The sequence below is a fragment of the Mytilus californianus genome, unplaced genomic scaffold, assembly GCF_021869535.1.
Source record: "Mytilus californianus isolate M0D057914Y unplaced genomic scaffold, xbMytCali1.0.p SCAF_35, whole genome shotgun sequence".
Classification (NCBI taxonomy): domain Eukaryota; kingdom Metazoa; phylum Mollusca; class Bivalvia; order Mytilida; family Mytilidae; genus Mytilus; species Mytilus californianus.
Window position 1 is genome coordinate 2,073,717 of NW_026262685.1, and position 19,662 is coordinate 2,093,378.

The following is a 19,662-nucleotide window of genomic DNA, read 5'->3' on the forward strand; positions in this document are numbered from 1 at the left end:
ATGATTCAAATTGTAATTTGAATAAAAAGACACGAGTAAGCAACCGATCAACACGAAGCACCAGAAGGGGAATTTGAGACCAACATACGATATACAACATTAAACACGCGTTTAAAAAGATGTCAAACTTTAAATTACCCATAATATAGACAAAGAGCGAATGCATTAAAAATAGACTATTAAAGACCTGCCATCGATGTAAAGTTTCACGACCTTCTAGAATTTTATCTCGATCACATGAATATTTTGGGGAAAATTACAGGATGTTCAATAAAAGCAGTTCAGGAAAAAGCTCTCAACTCAATAAAAACACAAGTGAGAGCCAAACAATAATAATTAATAATGTACTTAGAACATTCATACAAATTGCACCGGACATTTCATGTGCTATATCCTTCGTATATTATTATTTATCTATTCATAAAATTAATCTTTTTTACATTATTTTATTTGGAGTTTGCAATTTATCAAGATGTCCAACGCAACTTTTGATGACAAAACTTTGCAAGACTTTAGTGACGACTTCATTCAGAAAATGATAGGAACAATCGTGTTTCTTGTAATTTGTTTATTTCTTGGAGTACCTGGGAATATAACTGTTCTTGTTATCTATGGTCGACGGTATGCCACGAATGTATACAGATCAATAATATGGAACTTAGCTTTGGCTGATCTGATTTTTTGTTCCCTTGGAATAACCTTTGACATAGCTCGTATTTTCAAGTACTATTCATTTAAAAAACGCTGGATATGTTCAATGGGTGTCAGTCTGTTGGTATTTGGAATGATTTATTCATCGCACCTGCTAATTTTGCTATCAGTACATCGATTCAGACAAGTGTGTATGTCACTAAGGCCACAGATGACACAACAATCGATAAAATACTGGATTATTGGTTGCTTTTTGGCTGCAATAATTTTTACATCTCCAAAGCCCGAATTACAGTTCCACGAACGGATCAACATTACAAATAACATAACTGGACATGTTTGTCCTATTACATCCTCCAGGCCGTCTATCTATGCCGTCATCTATAGTTATTTTTCACTTCTATTGTTTGCATCTTATGCTGTTATCCTGTTCATAATCTACCTGGCCATTGGCATACGATTGTATATACAGTACCACGATAGACGGAGGAAAAGTCTAAATACTATTGAAGAGAATATTTCCAGTAAAATGACCAAAATAACATTAACCGTGTCCATAATATTTACGCTGAGTTATCTACCGGTGTTTCTATTTCAGATCACGCAACAGTCGATACAAGAGGACAAGTTTAGCTCTGTTCAGATAGCGCTTTTGCACATAATTGAACAGTGTTATGTCATCAATCACGTAGCTAATCCTTTTATTTACAGCATTTTCGATGAACGCTTTCGGAAAAACTTCATTCAGCTAGTATCAATGAAGTTTGTGAAACCAGAAAAGATGAAAACCAAGGTTTCAGCATCAGCCGTAACAGCATCATCTGTAGTGTTAGATTCAATGATATAGCATAACGTTTCCCCTTTTTGTATTATACTGCAAGAACAACTCCTAAAGCTTTTGGTGTTTAAAAAACTTATTTAAAGTTTTGCACAACCGTTGTTTATTCTGTATTAGAAGATTTCATTATTTTGTTTTGAAAATGTTGCATTTTAGTTTATGTTATAGAAACACAATCGTTATAAATTTGAACTTTAAATGTCTGATTTTGTTTAATATGTATTTATATTATTAAAATAAATATTACATGAAAAAGATATGTGATAATTTTTAGAATTGATAAATTAGAAATAATCTTTGATTTCACTACAGTAAAATTTGATGCACTTTGATATACTATGTTCAACGTATTCTGGTTATAAAAATATCTGTAAACCGAGTTTAACTTAGTCATATGTTCATAATTCATGTACACAACCAAGTCATTAACCATTTCAGTTGCTGTCTTTACATTGTATCTATATCATGTTTTGATTTATCCTCACAAAATTGTGGAGCAGATGACCCCACTCTTATATAGATGGAGAGCCAATTTTCCATTGTATTTATTTCAATCAAAGGTAAACAACAAAAAAATACGATGAAGCCTAATTTGAAGATGAAAGATTGGAAAAAATAACAAAAATACCATTCTACAAGGAAAATGCAAAAAGAAAAGTCCCTTTTCAAATGGCAAAATAAAAAGCTCAAACACATCAAACGAACGGAAGTCTACTGTCACATTCCTGACTTGGTACAGGGATTTCCTTATGTATAAAATGGTGACTTTAACCTGGTTTTATAGCTCACTAAACCTCTCACTTAGACAGTTGCATAAACTTTCATTATATGGACAACAAGATATGCATGAAGGATACTACAAAAAATATTTTATGAAATCAAAATGTTATTCAGGTGCACAAAACAAATTGTCTTTATTAAAATGTTAAAATGCAGATAGAAAAATTGGATAAATCTAGACTAATGAAAATGACACTTTATAAATTTGATGCGTCTGAGAACGCTCAAACCCAACAATTTGAAAGCCAAGATGTATAAGTAATCGAATACTAGGATACGTGAGAATCTATAGGATCAAATGAGACCTAATACGAAAAGCCTAAACTCTAAAACAGGAATCAGGAATCATGAAGATCATTAAACCATTCATCGTAGTCAATTACCAATATCTGCCTAGTCTGAAAGTTTTAATTACAAAGCACGAATTATATCAACTCCATGGACATATTTGATAAACATGTTCATCTGAAATAGGCAATTTGGGGCCCTTTATAGCTTGCTGTTCGGTATGAGCCAATTCTCCGTATTGAAGGCCGTACTTTGCTCCAACAAAGTTATGAGGAGGAAAGATTAAAAATGACACTCCGTAAATGTTATGGACACCATCACGAATTGGTTGATCCATACGATGTGTCTTTGTCCAAACTAACTAAGGACATTTTTAACACGTCTTAGATTGTGGTTTGCCATTACGTCGTCTGATCTTTTAAGTACCGAACGTGACCTATTCCCGATTGTGACTGTTTTGCTAAGTGTGAATTCGCATTGCTATAAAAGACGTGTCACGGTATTTTTCTATCCAAAATTCATGTATTTAGTTTCATTGTTATATTTGTTATTGTCAAATGTCTTATCGTTTGTAGTTGTAATTCCTACTTTTTTCTGTTCTATTCGTGCGTGAGGGTAAAGATATTTTATCGCCCACTTCATTTATAGATTTCAGTTTATGTCAACTAAACTTACACTATGTATTTGGTTTTCAGTTTGATTTAGAAGAAATACCGACATAGCTAGATAATACAATTAATTATCTAATTACTAACAAAATTTTATATTAATAAGTATTGTTATTTTCATTGTTATTAAATATATGTAATATCAGTATTACAAACCTAATCTTGAATTCTTTCCTATTTTTTGGAATTGTTTAGAAATTTATATGTGACGTCATGTTTGTGCGTCGATCAATTCGGCTAACATACCATGCGTTGTTCGGCTTTACTGTTTTTATGTGCTGATCTAGGTTGTTTTACGTATTCGTTTTTATTTAGTTAGTCACCACTTCGGTGTTAACATGTATATCTATTATATGGTCATTTTTATAAATTTACTGTTTGCAAAAATATGAATTATTCTAAATACTAAGGATTTTCTTATCCCAGGCAGATAACCTTAGCCATATTAGGCACAACTTTTTGGAATTTTGGGTCATCAATGCTCTTCATCTTTGTTTGGCTTTCTTTGTTATTTTGACCTGAGCGTCACTGGTGAGTTTTGTGTAGACGAAACACGCGTCTGACGTATTAAATTATAAGCCTGGTACCTTTAATAACTATTAGCTTGTCGTAATGTTCTATCGTATTGTTTATTTGTGTGTTTCTCTGTCCTGTATGTTCTTCCATTTATTTGTATTGTAGTCCTGTCATGTAATGTTCCCATTTTAGTGTTATATTTAACATTGCCATTAAAGCGGGAGGTTTGGCTAGCCACAAAACCAGGCTCAACCCACCATTTTTTCTTAAAATGTCCTGTACCAAGTCAGAAAAATGGCTATTGTTATCTTATAGTTCGTTTCTGTGTGTGTTGCATTATAGTGTTTCTGTTGTGTCGTTGTTCTCCTCTTATAGTTGATGTGTTTCCCTCAGTTTTAGTTTGTAACCCGGATTTGTTTTTTCTCAATCGATTCATGAATTTAGAACAGCGGTATACTACTGTTGCCTTTATTTGACCTATAATTATTTTCTTTCTACACATTATAACTTGGATGAAGAGCAATAATGTCAGTTTCAGAAAATTTGTTATTAGAATCAGATTTATTTTTTACAAAGTACGATTTTTTCCTCCCTAAGACAAGATACTTGTATCTATGTTGGCCATTTTTTTTATGAAACAAAGAAGGAAGAACTCTTTCAATTCGTCTTTTAGTTTGGAATGGAAAATACATGTGTAAAGTGTAGGAAAGTCAAATGTTTTAATACTATTGCAAGATGAAAGATACTTAGATTGTGTGTACTCTAAACGACTCTTTGAAATGTTTAGTATCCACATCTGATTCACGCGCCACCTCTGGAATAGGTAGTTTCACAATAACTTTGAAGCCCGGCTTTGATTGTTGATAAAATTGATGTTAATAATTTAGAAAGAGGCTTCATCTAGCACTTGGATGACCAAGCAATATACTGTTGTTTTGTATGAACACTTATGTAGTTAAGGTATCTGCTGTGGACGATCTCGACGTATACTCGTATTTACCAAGTCACGAATATGACATTTTGTTTTGTTTGATGTGTTTGAGATTTTGATTTTGCCATTTGAAAGAGGACTTCAATCTTCCTTGGAGCTCAGTATTTTTTTTTTATTTTACTTTTTGGTATAGTGAAAACACTAGAAGTCATTGCTTAAGACCTTACAGCACACTCAGACGTACTTACTTCCTTATCTCAGAAACCTTTGCCATATATAGACTATCAGCGGTACCAAACAAAATATGTTTAACTATGTAATATTAGTTACACAGTGTGCTTGTGACCTAATACGATATACATGGGGTCAGTAAATTCCATATGGGATGAGATCAAAGCTCGAATCCCCATATGGAATTAACTGACCCCAAACATATTGTATTAGGTCATTAGCACACTGTGTAACGAATTTATCTTACCGACTTTCTTAACATGTAGTATATAGACTAGTGGCCTACCAAAATGCATCTATACTGGTATTAAGAACCTACTTCCATTTGTCTATATAAAAACAAATGCCAACAATAACAACTTGTTAGCTTTAAATGTGTTTTATGAATTTATTTCAATCGTTCATTATCAATTTCTTCGTCTGTTGAAACATTTCAGATTTCCCTCAACTCCGTGTTGTTTTTATAAAGGGAAATACCATCACTACTAACCGTGTATTGAAATAAGCCCCGACTACTAACCTAATATGAAATATACACGGTCTCCGCGCGGTTGCCTTTAACCAATCATATTCCTAGAATTGTATAGGAGGTAAGATAATTAGTGTAATCTACAGCTTACTAAATTTGGGTTATTGGTACATTAATATAAACGTCTGTTATTCACAAACACATTATTAGATAATTTCATTAGACTGGAAAACACTTCATGATAACAACAGTTTACAACACTTTACATAGAGCACATATGAAACAGTTTTTAATTTGACTACCCGTTTGAACAGACACCAATATGGCTTCCTTGTAACCCGCAACCTTATATCGAGGCAGTCATGATAGAAAACAAAAGCCCTCAAATGCCGGGTATAGAAAATCAGCAAATTAGCTGTAGAGTTTGTACGTACACCAATCCTATGTTCATTTATGTTCATGTTAAATTCTTTTTTAATGAATGTGTTATTTCTGTACATATATAAATATATATAACGAATCAAAGAAGTTGACGTAACGCTTTTTAGTTCCATATATTTAAGTGACTGTTCCTCTGGGGTTTTCTGTAAAGAATTATAAGGATTGAGATAAGCAGATTTGTCCGCGACACATGAAGACGTGGATCATTCAGAGCTACGTTTAGATCCTTTTTCTGTGTTGCAGTCTTCTTTTTGTTCGGAATCTTCAAACAATTCCTGGAACGAATTTTTATGATTTGAAATTGAATCTTTTTCCTCTGATGAAGTATTAAGAAATTCCTCTGATGGCTTGTATGTAGAAATATAGACATGTGGATCGGTATCAGATACAATAGGTTGATATGGATTAAGATAGCTATTGTTTCCAATGGACGTTATATCATTGCTGTCTGACGATTTGCTACTTGTGCTAAGACTGTTTGTTTGGTCAGATTCAGACCCACCTGAAAGATTGTGTTCACTTTGGTTAACAGTTGAATTTAGTTCCAGCTCCATAGTTGATTCATCAATCGTTTCATATAGGTTCTCAATTCTGTCCACGGGAAGTTCATTCATGATCATACTATTATTTTGGAAAGGTTCGATGGTTTCTACAGTTTGTCTAACAGATCTACTTTTATGCCGACGAAAGAATGCAATGCATATCAGTACACCGATGGAGCATCCACCTATACCAATTGAGTATACTATCACTTCTCTTTTCGAGAGTCCTAAGGAAAATAACAGAAATTGTATTGTCTTTACAGGAAACGAGGGAATGGACTGAATAAAATTAGAAGGCGAAATATTCATGATGGGCTTTATCACCATAAGAGTGTCAAAACTGTTCATAGTCAACTTTGCATCGGAGAGTTTTCATCTTAATTTGTTTACAAAACAAGATATTATTGATAAGAATTCATTTGTGGTTAATATTTAAACACAGTGTTGGCTGCTGTGTCACTGTGTTTGACATTTTTGCATATTGTGTCTATTTGTTTTGTTCAAACGTTCCCGCGTCGTTGTCAATATGGTGGAGTTTTATGCGACTGTCATACAAGTGAGAGGTTTAGTTCGCTATAAAAACAGGTTTGATCTTCCATTTTATACATACAAAAATGCATATACCAAGTCTGGAATATGACAGTTGTTATCCATTCTTTTGATGTGTTTGAGGTTTTGGTTTTGCCGTTTGCTTAAAGATTTCCGTTTGGAATTTTCCTCGGAGTTCGGTATTTTTGTTATTTAACTTTTTGATATGTTTAACGGCAAACTCCAGTTGCCACATGTGAGGCAGGATCTCTTTACCCTTCCGAAGCACCTGAAATCACCCCCAGTGTTTGGTGGGGTACGTGTTCCTTAGTTTTCTTTGTTGTGTCTTGTGTACTATTGTTTTCTGTTTGTCTTTTTCTTTTTTAGCCAAGTCGTTGTCAGTTTATTTTTTATCTATGAGTTTGAATGTCTCTTCTGTATGTTTCGCCCACTTCCCTCCTAAACACTGACTATATTGTGGCTGATAATCTCAGTGATGAGAATAATGCTAATACTTTATCATTCTTGTAAAACTTAGAATTTAATAGTATAGTCTCTATAGTAGTAGTAAAAGAATGAATTACTCAGAATTGTGTTTCCTAAACCACATGAAATAAATGATAATAAGACGTTTCAAACTTGATTTGAAAACATAATTATCCAATAACAAAATATGTGCGGATAATGTTTAGAATACAACTAATATCTTACCGAAAGGAAATAAACCAATAGTAGATGACCCGACGTGTATGTTTCTAGTTGATCTTATAGTTTCAGTTGTATGGTACTTATACTTAGCTTGTGTTTTTGAATCTGAAAAATAAAACGAATCATACATTAGATTCACGTGTGCATTTTTATCACGAGAAAAATAGACTAATAAACCCACTGAGCTTCAAGGTACAATAAATCAAATCAATGCTCATATGCGAGTCATTTTTTAAGATTTTTTTCTAATGAGATCAAATGAATTATTGTTATGTTCTCTATTTTTCACATAAACTGATGGGGATTTCCACTAAATTTATTATCGATCTGATAAGTTTAGCCCTTTTCAACAGATTTTCATAGTTTGTTCATAGGTTGTAGTGTTACACCATTGTGCTTGGTGAGGGGGAAGATTGGGTGCCTTATAAAATGTGCAAGCCCACCACATTCTGTATGTGCCTGTCCAAGTCAGGAACCTGTAATTCAGTGGTTGTCGTTTGTTGTTGTATATCATCTTTGTATTATGTTCATTTTTTTATTTTACATAAATCATTTCGGGTCATTTTATAGCTAACCATTGGGTTTGGTCATTGTTGAAGGCCGTACGATAACCCATAGTATAGTTGTTTCTTCTATAAAATTATGTCTCAGGTGCAGAGTTGTCTCATTGGTAATTATACTTATTCTTATAACACTAATACATTGTTAAAATTCATGTCGACAGTTGATTTCTAGTTGCATGAGTTTGGTCACAATTTTTCTTACTTGTAAATGAAATAAACACTTTAACTTTCATCAGAAAAACTAAAATCTAAACATTTGAAAGCAACGGATGCGCAATAAATTTTGTCAAGAGGCCAGCTGAAGCACGCCTCTTGTTGCGGGATGTTCTCGCTGTGTTGAAGACCCATTTGTTGTTGCTCTTTGTTCGGGTTGTTGTCTCTTTGACACATTCCCCATTTCCATTCTCAATTTTATGTGTAGCAAATACATGTACGTTGAAATGACAACGGCCCTTTACAAAATAGCCACTTTCGTCTAATGTTTCATAAGGGACTTAAAACCTTAGTTTATTATATTTATAATATTGTGATATTTACACCATATAAAATACTACATCATCAGCCCATTACTTATGTTTCTAGTCAAAACTTACTTCTGATAATACAAACAAAATGTTATATTTGGTCCATTACAAGTTTAACCTATTATATTTATTAGTTAATAATGGCAGTATTCACATTTACAAACCTGATCTAGCAGTAGTTGTATCGTCTATAATTTCAACACATCCATGTATATGATCACATCTGAGAAAACAAAACAATCATCTTTATGATAGCTTATTATTAAATTATTTATGAATTGTGTAAATTATGAGTATTTTGGACGAATATAGAGATTTTTCAAGCTAATATTAATTGATTGCATAAAGTATTGTAGAATTCTCGTTGCATTGAGGATAAACAATAAATACTAGTATATTACTGTTCTACTGATTAACGTTAAAGACATGTCAATTAATTTTAACTACTGTTAATAGTTTAAATCCTAAATAGTAGTAAGTGTTTCTTAATGCAATTTCCACGCGTCGGGTTAAAGCAATATACAAGACATTTGCATATAACGAATTTAGACCGAATTTCACTTTCAGGCGCAATAGGACAACGGTAAAATTAAAAAAAACTAATCTTTCTATTGATTTATAGATGTTTGGGATATACTTAAATGAGACAGCAAACCACAAATACAACCCATTAAAAACATCTAGAGGAAAACGTATTAACGTTTACAACAGACAGGTATGTCAATATTATAGCCACCTAAACCTTTCACATGAATTTGGGGTTCATGGTAGAAGTTTTTTTTTAATTTAATTTTGATCTCCGTTTAAATTAATTTACAACTAAAGAATATAAGATTCAGGGATTAAACGGCTTGAGGTTCATTAGGTATTAGTCTATTGTGGAACATCATATGTGGACACCTTAAATAATTTGTTTGATATTTTGTTTTATATCGTTGAGTTACTTTATTATTGAAGTATAACCCAGATCTCTATTTCAGATTTGAATAATAGTTCTCGAAGGTATCATTCTTCCATTGCTTCGATTTTGACATTATATAAATGATAAATTTTGTCTATGAATATCCAGGTTTTACTGGCCCCATGTGCAAGTGCGCACGAAGAGGATTAATTAAGTAAGTAAGTGTTTTTATATTCGGATTGCAGTCCCATGTGCCAGTTAGCCTTTAAAAGAGGGACGAAAGATACCAGAGGGACAGTTTTGTTTCCTTATCTATCTTTGTATTTTGTATTGGTACGTTTTATATCTTTCGTATTATAAACATTAGGCCTCTACCGTGCATGGTGAGGGATACATGAATTACCGAAAAAAAACGTGTTGTTCGAACGAAATACATATCATGCATTTATGTTTCAAATTCAGTTTTGTATTAACAAATCTTATTATAGAATAACAAACCTTTTATTTACTGAACAAGTACATAGGTATACACATTTTCTTCCATATGATCTACTTTTACATTGCTGACAAACCTCTCCAGATTCTGATATGTATCCGTCTCTGCATTCTAAAAAGAAGAAAAGGCATGTGCACGCTGTTTAACTCAGATTATAATGTTTTGTTCTATCTATTGAATCATATGTATGTCGATAACTTTCAATAAAAATCAAAATATTTGTTTGCTTTTATAGTGATTAAGATTATAACACAATCAGCTGACTGCTGAACCCATTTTTTTTAAATGTTTACCTATTATGTCTGTTTGTTTTGTTTACACATCGTTGTCAATAAAATGAAATTTTATGCGACTGTCATACAAGTTAGAGGTTTAGCTAGTTATAAAACCAGGTTTAATCCACCATTTTCTACATGAGAAAAAGCCGGTACAAAGTCAGGAATATAACAGTTGTTATCCATTCGCTTGATTTTTTTTAAGCTTTTGATTTTGCCATTTGATTACGAGCTTTCCGTTTAGAATTTTCATCAGAGTATTTTTGTTATTTTACTTTTTGAAATGAAATATGTGAAAACTTCTAAAGAAATGATTCAATAGATGTTTAATTTGTTTTTGAAAGTTAATAGTAATGGGTATTACTTTTATAAATTGTGACTTGAATGGAGAGTTGTCCTATTGGCACTCATACCTCGTCGTCTTATATTTATTCTTACCAACACATGTTCCATTTATTTCTTCATGGTTATCACAACAGTAAAACTCTATATGCCCTCTGCTAAAAAAGTAAATGTAAAATATTGACGAAATAAGGGAATAACATTGAAAATCAAAATATGACGAGTTTCATTGAATTGTATCTTTATAATCAAATATCTTTATTTTTTTTAGTTTTAAAAGAAAAAAGTTAAGCAAAAAATTCCAAGGAAAACCAAAAACGGAAAGTCCCTAATCAAATGGCAAAATCAAAATCTCAAACACATGAAACGAATGGATAACGACTGTCATATTTCTTACTTTGTACAGGTATGTTCTTATGTAGAAAATGTGAACTAAAACTGGTTTTATAGCTAGCTCAACCTCTTACTTGTATGACAGTCGCATCAAATTCCATTATATTGACAACGATGTGTGAATAAAACAAACAGATATCATAGGTAAACATGTCAAAAATATTAATCGCTAATCTTAATCGCTTTAAATATAAACAAATATTTCAACAAACATTAACAAAAAGGCATATAGATAGAGCACATTAGCAAAAGATAATTGAGAATACAAAAATTAACTATAGCACAAATACGGGATGTATAAGTACCAAATGGGCTCTCTCTCTCTCTCTCTCTCTCTCTCTCTCTGTTTTAGTATAGAAGTATATCTTCCTTCATCAATCAGACAATATATATATATATATATATATATATATATATATATATATATAAGTCTAAATTGAAAACAACGTTCAAACCTATGATTGCGTTGGATAAAAACCGCAATTTTTATACATGTGCATGTAAAACAAATTTCTTGGTAGAGGGGTCTAAATACAGCACAAACAACAATTTCCAAAAGACCAAAAAAAAGTGAAAAAGTCTATTTTAACAAAACGCATTTGACTAACAGGTCGAACAACTGATGTTCTTAAACCCTGCTGACTGCCATTGGCGATTGCCAAATAAATTGATCACCAGATCTAACAAAATGGATCTTAATATTAATTTAATACCAAACAGAAAACAATAAACTTGTGGAAAAGATGGTATACCACAAACATGAGGTGCAAAAATTTGTACACCATATCCGGATTTCGACAATTAATGTCTCTTCAGTGATGTTAGGGATCGAAACGGTATTTGGAAGGCCATATAATTTACCTCAATTTAGGAAAGACTCTTGAATTTTAAAGAGTCGAAATAGGATGAACGGATCATATAAACCCGAAGGAAAATATAATACAAGCCCAAACGAAAAAATATATAAAAGACTAAATTGAAAACAACGTTCAAACCTATGATTGCGTTGGATAAAAACCGCAATTTTTATACGTGTGCATGTAAAACAAATTTCTTGGTAGAGGGGTCTAAATACAGCACAAACAACAATTTCCAAAAGACCAAAAAAAGTGAAAAAGTCTATTTTAACAAAACGCATTTGACTAACAGGTCGAACAACTGATGTTCTTAAACCCTGCTGACTGCCATTGGCGATTGCCAAATAAATTGATCACCAGATCTAACAATATATATATATATATATATATATTAGGAATTAAATACCTTAGTGTTCTCTCACATCTTCGTCCATTAATTGTCTTTTGTAAGAGAATAATCATCAATATCAATACAGCATATGTAAATTTTGGGCACATATTCTATTTTATGTCGATACGGAAACAATTCTAAGAGCAACGTATCTATTCTCATTTCCGGGAATGGATGAAATTTTCATTTCCGATTGTCTTATATATAAATAGGTATACTCTGTCTGTATGATAACAAAACACAATTGGGCGTATACTATAAATTCAGAAATATTTGCATGCATTGATTATTGCAATTTTTGTAGAATGGGCAAACATGCGAGATTAAATATTGCAATTTCAGGAACATCTGCATGCAGATACGTGTATGAGTATCATATATTAGAATGAGAGCTGTTAATATTGCGTTACTCCAAGTCACATTATTCGAATTAATTAGTACCTCGCAAAAAAACACTAAATATATTCTAACACTTTTTGATTTTCGATTTCAAAGAATCATGAAAAAATAACAAAATTACCGAACGCCGAGGAAAATTCTTTAGTACTTTGTTTATTCAACAACTGTTCTTATCTTTATTTTATACATGTGCATTCCTTTAGTTGTTTTACATGTAGCAGCCTTCTAAGTTCTAAATGCAGCGGTATTTCGAATAATTTTAATATTTTTTTTTAATTTTTCATTTATGCTTTTCGTGTTTTGAAAGATTAGGTTGATACATTATATGTAATCCGTTTGAACAATTTAAGTATTAAAATGTAATGTAAAATTCGTTTTGTTTGTGTAAAATGGAGCGAATATTTTTATCTTAATTTAAAGTAAATCCCAATCTATTTATATTAGAATAATACTTCCTTGTTAATGCAATATGGTATGTTACCTTTAGTTAAACACTTGACTATATATATAACTATTGTTTTTTATATGAATATCATAATCTATAAAATATAGTGTTACATACTACTATTTTGCATTAAGTTTGAAATATATGATTATAGTATATGGTACATAGATCCATTGTTCCAATATCGATCAAAAGATTAATTCCTTTGTGTTTCGATTAAAAGTTCAAATGTTTTAGACCTCTTGATAAATTATGAAATGGAGCACAGCGACATAATTATATTTTCATTTTAAGCAACTAGAGAATGAACCTGAGACTTCCATGCCGAACTCGCGATTTGAGTTGGAAGACCTTATATATTGATCTATGGGTGAATGCAATACTCTTGAGATGCAAGAATGTGGACTGTTAACCACTATTCCCCATTCTAAATCGCCAGTCTTCACCTTCACAGTTTTCTTTTGTTTATTCATACGTTATTTCCTTGACTTATGTCGATAAGATTTCATTCGTTGGAAACAAAACTGATTCCAATGACAATATAAACTGCAGCGACAAACTATGTTCTGTATTTGGATGTACCATGCCAGGACACTTAGTGGTGACTTTCTCCATAGGTCTTTTAGTTTAATATGTCATTATAAGATCTTTCCACTTTTCTGTGGAAAGACCTATTGTATTTGTTCTGATTATTATGCCTTTCCACTTTTCTGTGAAAAGACCTATTGTATTTGTTCTGATTATTATTATTAGGTGTTTCCACTTTTCTGTGGAAGACCTATTGTATTTGTTCTGATTATTAGGTCTTTCCACTTTTCTGTGGAAAGACCTATTGTATTTGTTCTGATTATTAGGTCTTTCCACTTTTCGGTGGAAAGACCTATTGTATTTGTTCTGATTATTATTAGGTCTTTCCTCTTTTCTGTGGAAAGACCTTTTGTATTTGTTCTGATTATTATCATTAGGTCTTTCCGTATTTGTTCTGATTATTATCATTAGGTCCTTCCACTTTTCTGTGGAAAGACCTATTGGTTTTCTTCTGATTATTAGGTCTTTCCACTTTTCTGTGGAAAGACCTATTGGTTTTCTTCTGATAATTTTTTTTTTCTTCCGCCAACTTTTGTTCTTGCGATAAATTTTTGTTTTCGTATATGATATCGAACAGCTTATGCGCCTCTGACCCTGCTTAACCGAATACTTTTCTTTGTAGGAGTTATCTCACCGAACACTGTTTTCCCTGTGCGTGCATCTCCTCTTTAACCGTAAAAGAAAGCGACAAATTTTTTTTACCAAATTGCTCGTTATATCCTCAGGATGTTTTGTCCAATTTTGACCGAAGCGATACATAAACTCCATATGAGAGTTATTTCCCCTTCTGTATTTGACATAAGGGATATATAAATGTATAGCATGAATGATAAGTGATAGAGACCTAAGGTATATTGATTTGAGTTCCTTGGTTCATTTAAATGAAATTGAGGCCGAGGTCAAAGGTCAAGGTCATATTCAAAATTTTGACTTTTCCTTGTTATTTGATCTCCTCTGTCACTTAAAATTACAAATGAAAGAACTACTGCAAAATGTTTGCTTAATTGTGATTAAGATATGATACATTTGGTCTGAAACAATCCAATAATATCTTATAGGAGTTATTGTCCCTGAAATGATTCAATTTAAGGTTAATTGATTATTACTCCAACTTGGTACATGATAAAGCCATAGGGTCTTTTGCAAACTGCTGGTTGACATATGACTTTGAAAAAAGTAAACCGAAAGTGACCTTGAGTGAACCGGAAGTAGTATGTTTTGCACTTATTTCATGGAAAAGTACCTAGAAACCATATATTTTTTGAATGATCATAGGTTAACCTATCATTTGAGACCGGAAGTGACATTTTATAAACCTGAAGTAGCATCTTATCTTCCTTATTACAGGCATAAGTATATACAAACTATATATTTTTGGAATCAGTGTGAATAAAGCTATCATATGAGACCGGAAGTGACATTTTCTAAACCAAAAGTTGGCAATTATCTCCCTTATTTCAGGCAAAAGTATATAGAAACCATTTATTTCTTGAATCAGTATGAAGAAATCTATACTTTGATGCTATTAATAACTTTGAGTAAACCAGAAGTAGCTTCCTATCAATTATTTAGAAAATTGATGTGGAAAGACCTTCATTTGTTCTTTGAACAGTTGGTTTTTAATTTTTTTTTTCTTCCGCCAAATTTTGCTCATGCGATAAATTTTTGTTTCGCAAGATGTCGCTTAGATGTTTCGTATATGATATCGAACAATTAATGCGCCTTTGAAATTGACCCTGCTTAACCGAATACTTTTCTTTGTAGGAGTTATCTCCCCGAACACTGTTTTCCTTGTGTGTGCATCCCCTCCGTAACCGCTTTTCTGTGGAAAGACCTATTCGTTTTCTTCTGATTATTAGGTCTTTCCACTTTTCTGTGGAAAGACCTATTGGTTTTCTTCTGATTATTAGGTCTTTCCACTTTTCTGTGGAAAGACCTATTGGTTTTCTTCTTCTGATTATTTTTTTTTCTTCCGCCTAATTTTGTTCTTGCGATAAATATTTGTTTCGCAATATGTCGCTTAGATATTTGGTATATGATATCGAACAGTTTATGCGCCTTTGAAAATTACCCTGCGAAACCAAATAATTTTCTTTGTAGGAGTTATCTCCCTGAACACGGTTTTCCTTGTGCAAGCATCTCCTCCGTAACTAAAAGATAGCGACAAATTTATTTTACCAAATTGCTCGTTATATCCTCAGGATGTTTTGTCCAATTTTGACCAAAGCAATACGTAAACTCCATATGAGAGTTATTTCCCCTTCCGTATTTGACATAAGGGATATATAAAGTATAGCATGGATGGTAAGTGATAGAGACCTAAGGTATATTGATTTGAGTTTCATTGGTTCGTTTAAATGAAATTGAGGCCAAGGTCATATGTCAAGGTCATATTCTAAATTTTGACTTTTCCTTGTTATTTGATCTCCTCTGTCACTTTTAAAATTACAAATTAAAGAACTAGTGCAAAATGTTTGCTTAATTGTGTTGAAGATATGATACATTTGGTCTGAAACAATCCATTGATATCTTATAGGAGTTATTGTCCCTGAAATGATTCAATTTAAGGTTAGTTGATTATTACTCCAACTTGGTACATGATAAAGCCATAGGGTATTTTGTAAACTGTTGGTTGACATATGACCTTGAAAAAAGTAAACCGGAAGTGACCTTGAGTGAACCAGAAGAAGTATTTTTTGCACTTATTTCATGGAAACGTACCTAGAAACCATATATTTTTTGAATGATCATAGGTTAACCTATCATTTGAGACCGGAAGTGACATTTTATAAACCGGAAGTAGCATATTATCTTCCTTATTACAGGCATAAGTATATACAAACTATATATTTTTGGAATAAGTGTGAATAAAGCTATCATATGAGACCGGAAGTGACATTTTCTAAACCGGAAGTTGGCAATCATCTCACTTATTTCAGGCAAAAGTATATAGAAACCATTTATTTCTTGAATCAGTATGAAGAAATCTATACTTTGACGCTATTTATAACTTTGAGTAAACCAGAAGTAGCTTCCTATCAATTATTTAGAAAATTGATGTGGAAAGACCTTCAATTGTTCCTTGAACAATTGGTTTTTAATTTTTTTTTCTTCTGCCTAATTTTGTTCTTGCAATAAATATTTGTTTCGCAATATGTCGCTTAGATATTTAGTATATGATATCGAACTGTTTATGCGCCTTTGAAATTTACCCTGCGAAACCAAATAATTTTCTTTGTAGGAGTTATCTCCCCAAACACTGTTTTCCTTGTGCACGAATCTCCTCCGTAACCGTAAAAGAAAGCGACAAATTTATTTTACCGAATTGCTCGTTATATCCTCAGGATGTTTTGTCCTAATTTGACCGAAGCGATACGTAAACTCCATATGAGAGTTATTTCCCCTTCTGTATTTGACATAAGGGATATATAAATGTATAGCATGAATGGTAAGTGATAGAGACCTAAGGTATATTGATTTGAGTTCCTTGGTTCATTCAAATGAAATTGAGGCCAAGGTCAAAGGTCAAGGTCATATTCTAAATTTTGACTTTTCCTTGTTATTTGATCTCCTCTGTCACTTTAAAAATAACAAATTAAAGAACTAGTGCAAAATGTTTGCTTAATTGTGATTAACATATGATACATTTGGTCTGAAATAATCCAATGATATCTTATATGAGTTATTGTCCCTGAAATGATTCAATTTAAGGTTAATTGATTATTACTCCAACTTGGTACATGATAAAGCCATAAGATCTTTTGCAAAATGTTGAGTGACATATGACCTTGAAAAATGTCAACCGGAAGTGACCTTGAGTGAACCGGAAGTAGTCATTTTTGCACTTATTTCATGTAGAACTACATAGAAACCATATATTTTTTGAATGGTCATACATTAATCTATCATTTGAGACTGAAAGTGATATTTTATAAACCGGAAGTAGTATATTATCTCCCTTATTACAGGCATAAGTATATATAAACCATATATTTTTGGAATCAGTGTAAATAAAGCTAACATATAAGACTGAAAGTGACATTTTCTAAACCGGAAGTAGCCAATTATCTCCCTTTTACAGGAAAAAGTATATATAAACCATGTATTTTTGGAATCAGTGTAAATAAATCTATCATATGAGACCGGAAATGACATTTTGTAAACCGGAAGTAGCCAATTATCTCCTTTTTTACAGGCAAAAGTATATATAAACCATATATTTTTGGAATCAGTGTAAATAAAGCTATCATTTGAGACCGGAAGTGATATTTTCTAAACCGGATGTTGACAATTATCTCCCTTATTTCAGGCAAAAGTCTATAGAAACCATATGTTTATTGAATCAGTATGAAGAAACCTATGATTGGACGCCAATAGTAGCTTTGAGTAAACCAGAATTAGCTTCTCATCAATTATTTAGAAAATTGATGTGGAAAGACCTTCAATTGTTCTTTGAACAATTGGTTTTTAATTATTATTATTTTTTTTTCCGCCAAATTTTGTTCTTGCGATAAATGTTTGTTTCTTAATATGTTGCTTAGATATTTCTCATATTGTATCATATAGTAAATGCGCTTTTAAATTTCACCCTGCTAAGCCGAACCATTTTCTTTGTAAGAGTTATCTCCCTATTCACTGTTTATCATCTGTGTGCATCTCCTTCGTAACAAAAAAAGATATCGACAAAATTCTTTTTACAAATTGTTGGTTACATCCTCAGAAAATTTTGGCTAATTTGGATCGAAGCGATTCGATGAAATTTATAGGAGTTATCTACCTTTACAAAATAAATTTGTCGGTATGTGTTAATAACTCATCAACCGTTAACCGTATAACCCTGGAATCTTTTTATTTGAGGCTCCTAGGTCCTAACTTAGAAAATGAGGTCAAGGTCAAAGGTCAAGGTCAAGTTCTCAATGTTGACTTTTGCTTGTTTTTGCATTTTCTCCTACACTTTGAAAGATACATATCAAAGAACAAGTGCAAAATGTTTGCTTTTATGTAATGAAGATATGTTACATTAGGTCTGATACAATTTAATGGCATCTTATAGGAGTTAGTGCCCCTGAAATGTCTTAATATAAGGTTATTTGATTATTACTTCAACTAAGTTCATTATAAAGCCATATGACCTTGTACAAAAGGTTAGGTGACATATGACCTTGAAAAATGACAACCGGAAGTGACCTTGAGAAAACCAGAAGGAGCCATTTTTGCACTTTTTTCATATAAAAGTACTCAGAATCCATATATTTTGTAATTTAAATACATTTACTTATCACTCAAGACTAGAAGTGACTTTCTGTAAACCGGAAGTGGTCAATTATATCCGGATTTACAGGCAAAAGTATATAGAAACTATATAATTTTGGAATCAGTGTGAAAGAAGCTATCATGTGAGATCAGAAGTAACATCAACTTAACCGAAAGTAGCACATTATCTTCTTTAGTTCACTTTAAAGCAGATCAAAACCATTTATTTATCGCATCAGTCTGAGGAAACTAGCTTCTTTTCAAAATTTCTTTGATGTGGAAAGACCTTCAATTGTTCTCTGAACAATTGGTTTTTAATTATTATTAGGTCTTTCCACTTTTCGGTGGAAAGACCTATTAACACTGGACACTTTTAATTTGCAAAACACTCATTTGCAAATCCGCCGCCGCCTCTCCTTAGACCTACAGTGTCGTGTAAATAACCAAAATGTGCGGAATTACATGGGATTCAATAATTTCATTGCTTTTCTGCTGTTATTATTATATGTATTTTGTAACTTGATTTAGAAAAACATGGGATTTTCAATATCCCATGGGATAAGGCAAATCCCATGGGATTGACCAATATCCCATGGGATTTTGGTTAAATCCCATGGGATTTTTTTGGGTCCCATGGGATAATT

The 19,662-nt window shown here is 32.2% G+C and overlaps 1 protein-coding gene across 1 annotated transcript; it reads right to left on the bottom strand.

Annotated features, from left to right (window-relative positions):
* Nucleotides 1-5,276: 5,276 nt before the first annotated feature.
* On the bottom strand, nucleotides 5,277-12,927 carry LOC127736656 (uncharacterized). The gene is made up of 6 exons (XM_052247214.1): nucleotides 12,920-12,927; nucleotides 10,789-10,850; nucleotides 10,078-10,186; nucleotides 8,843-8,901; nucleotides 7,595-7,696; nucleotides 5,277-6,582 (listed from the first exon to the last, which is right to left on the bottom strand). The coding sequence occupies exons 1-6, from the start codon at nucleotides 12,925-12,927 to the stop codon at nucleotides 6,017-6,019; spliced, it is 906 nt and encodes a 301-aa protein (XP_052103174.1). The 3' UTR covers nucleotides 5,277-6,016.
* Nucleotides 12,928-19,662: the final 6,735 nt, after the last annotated feature.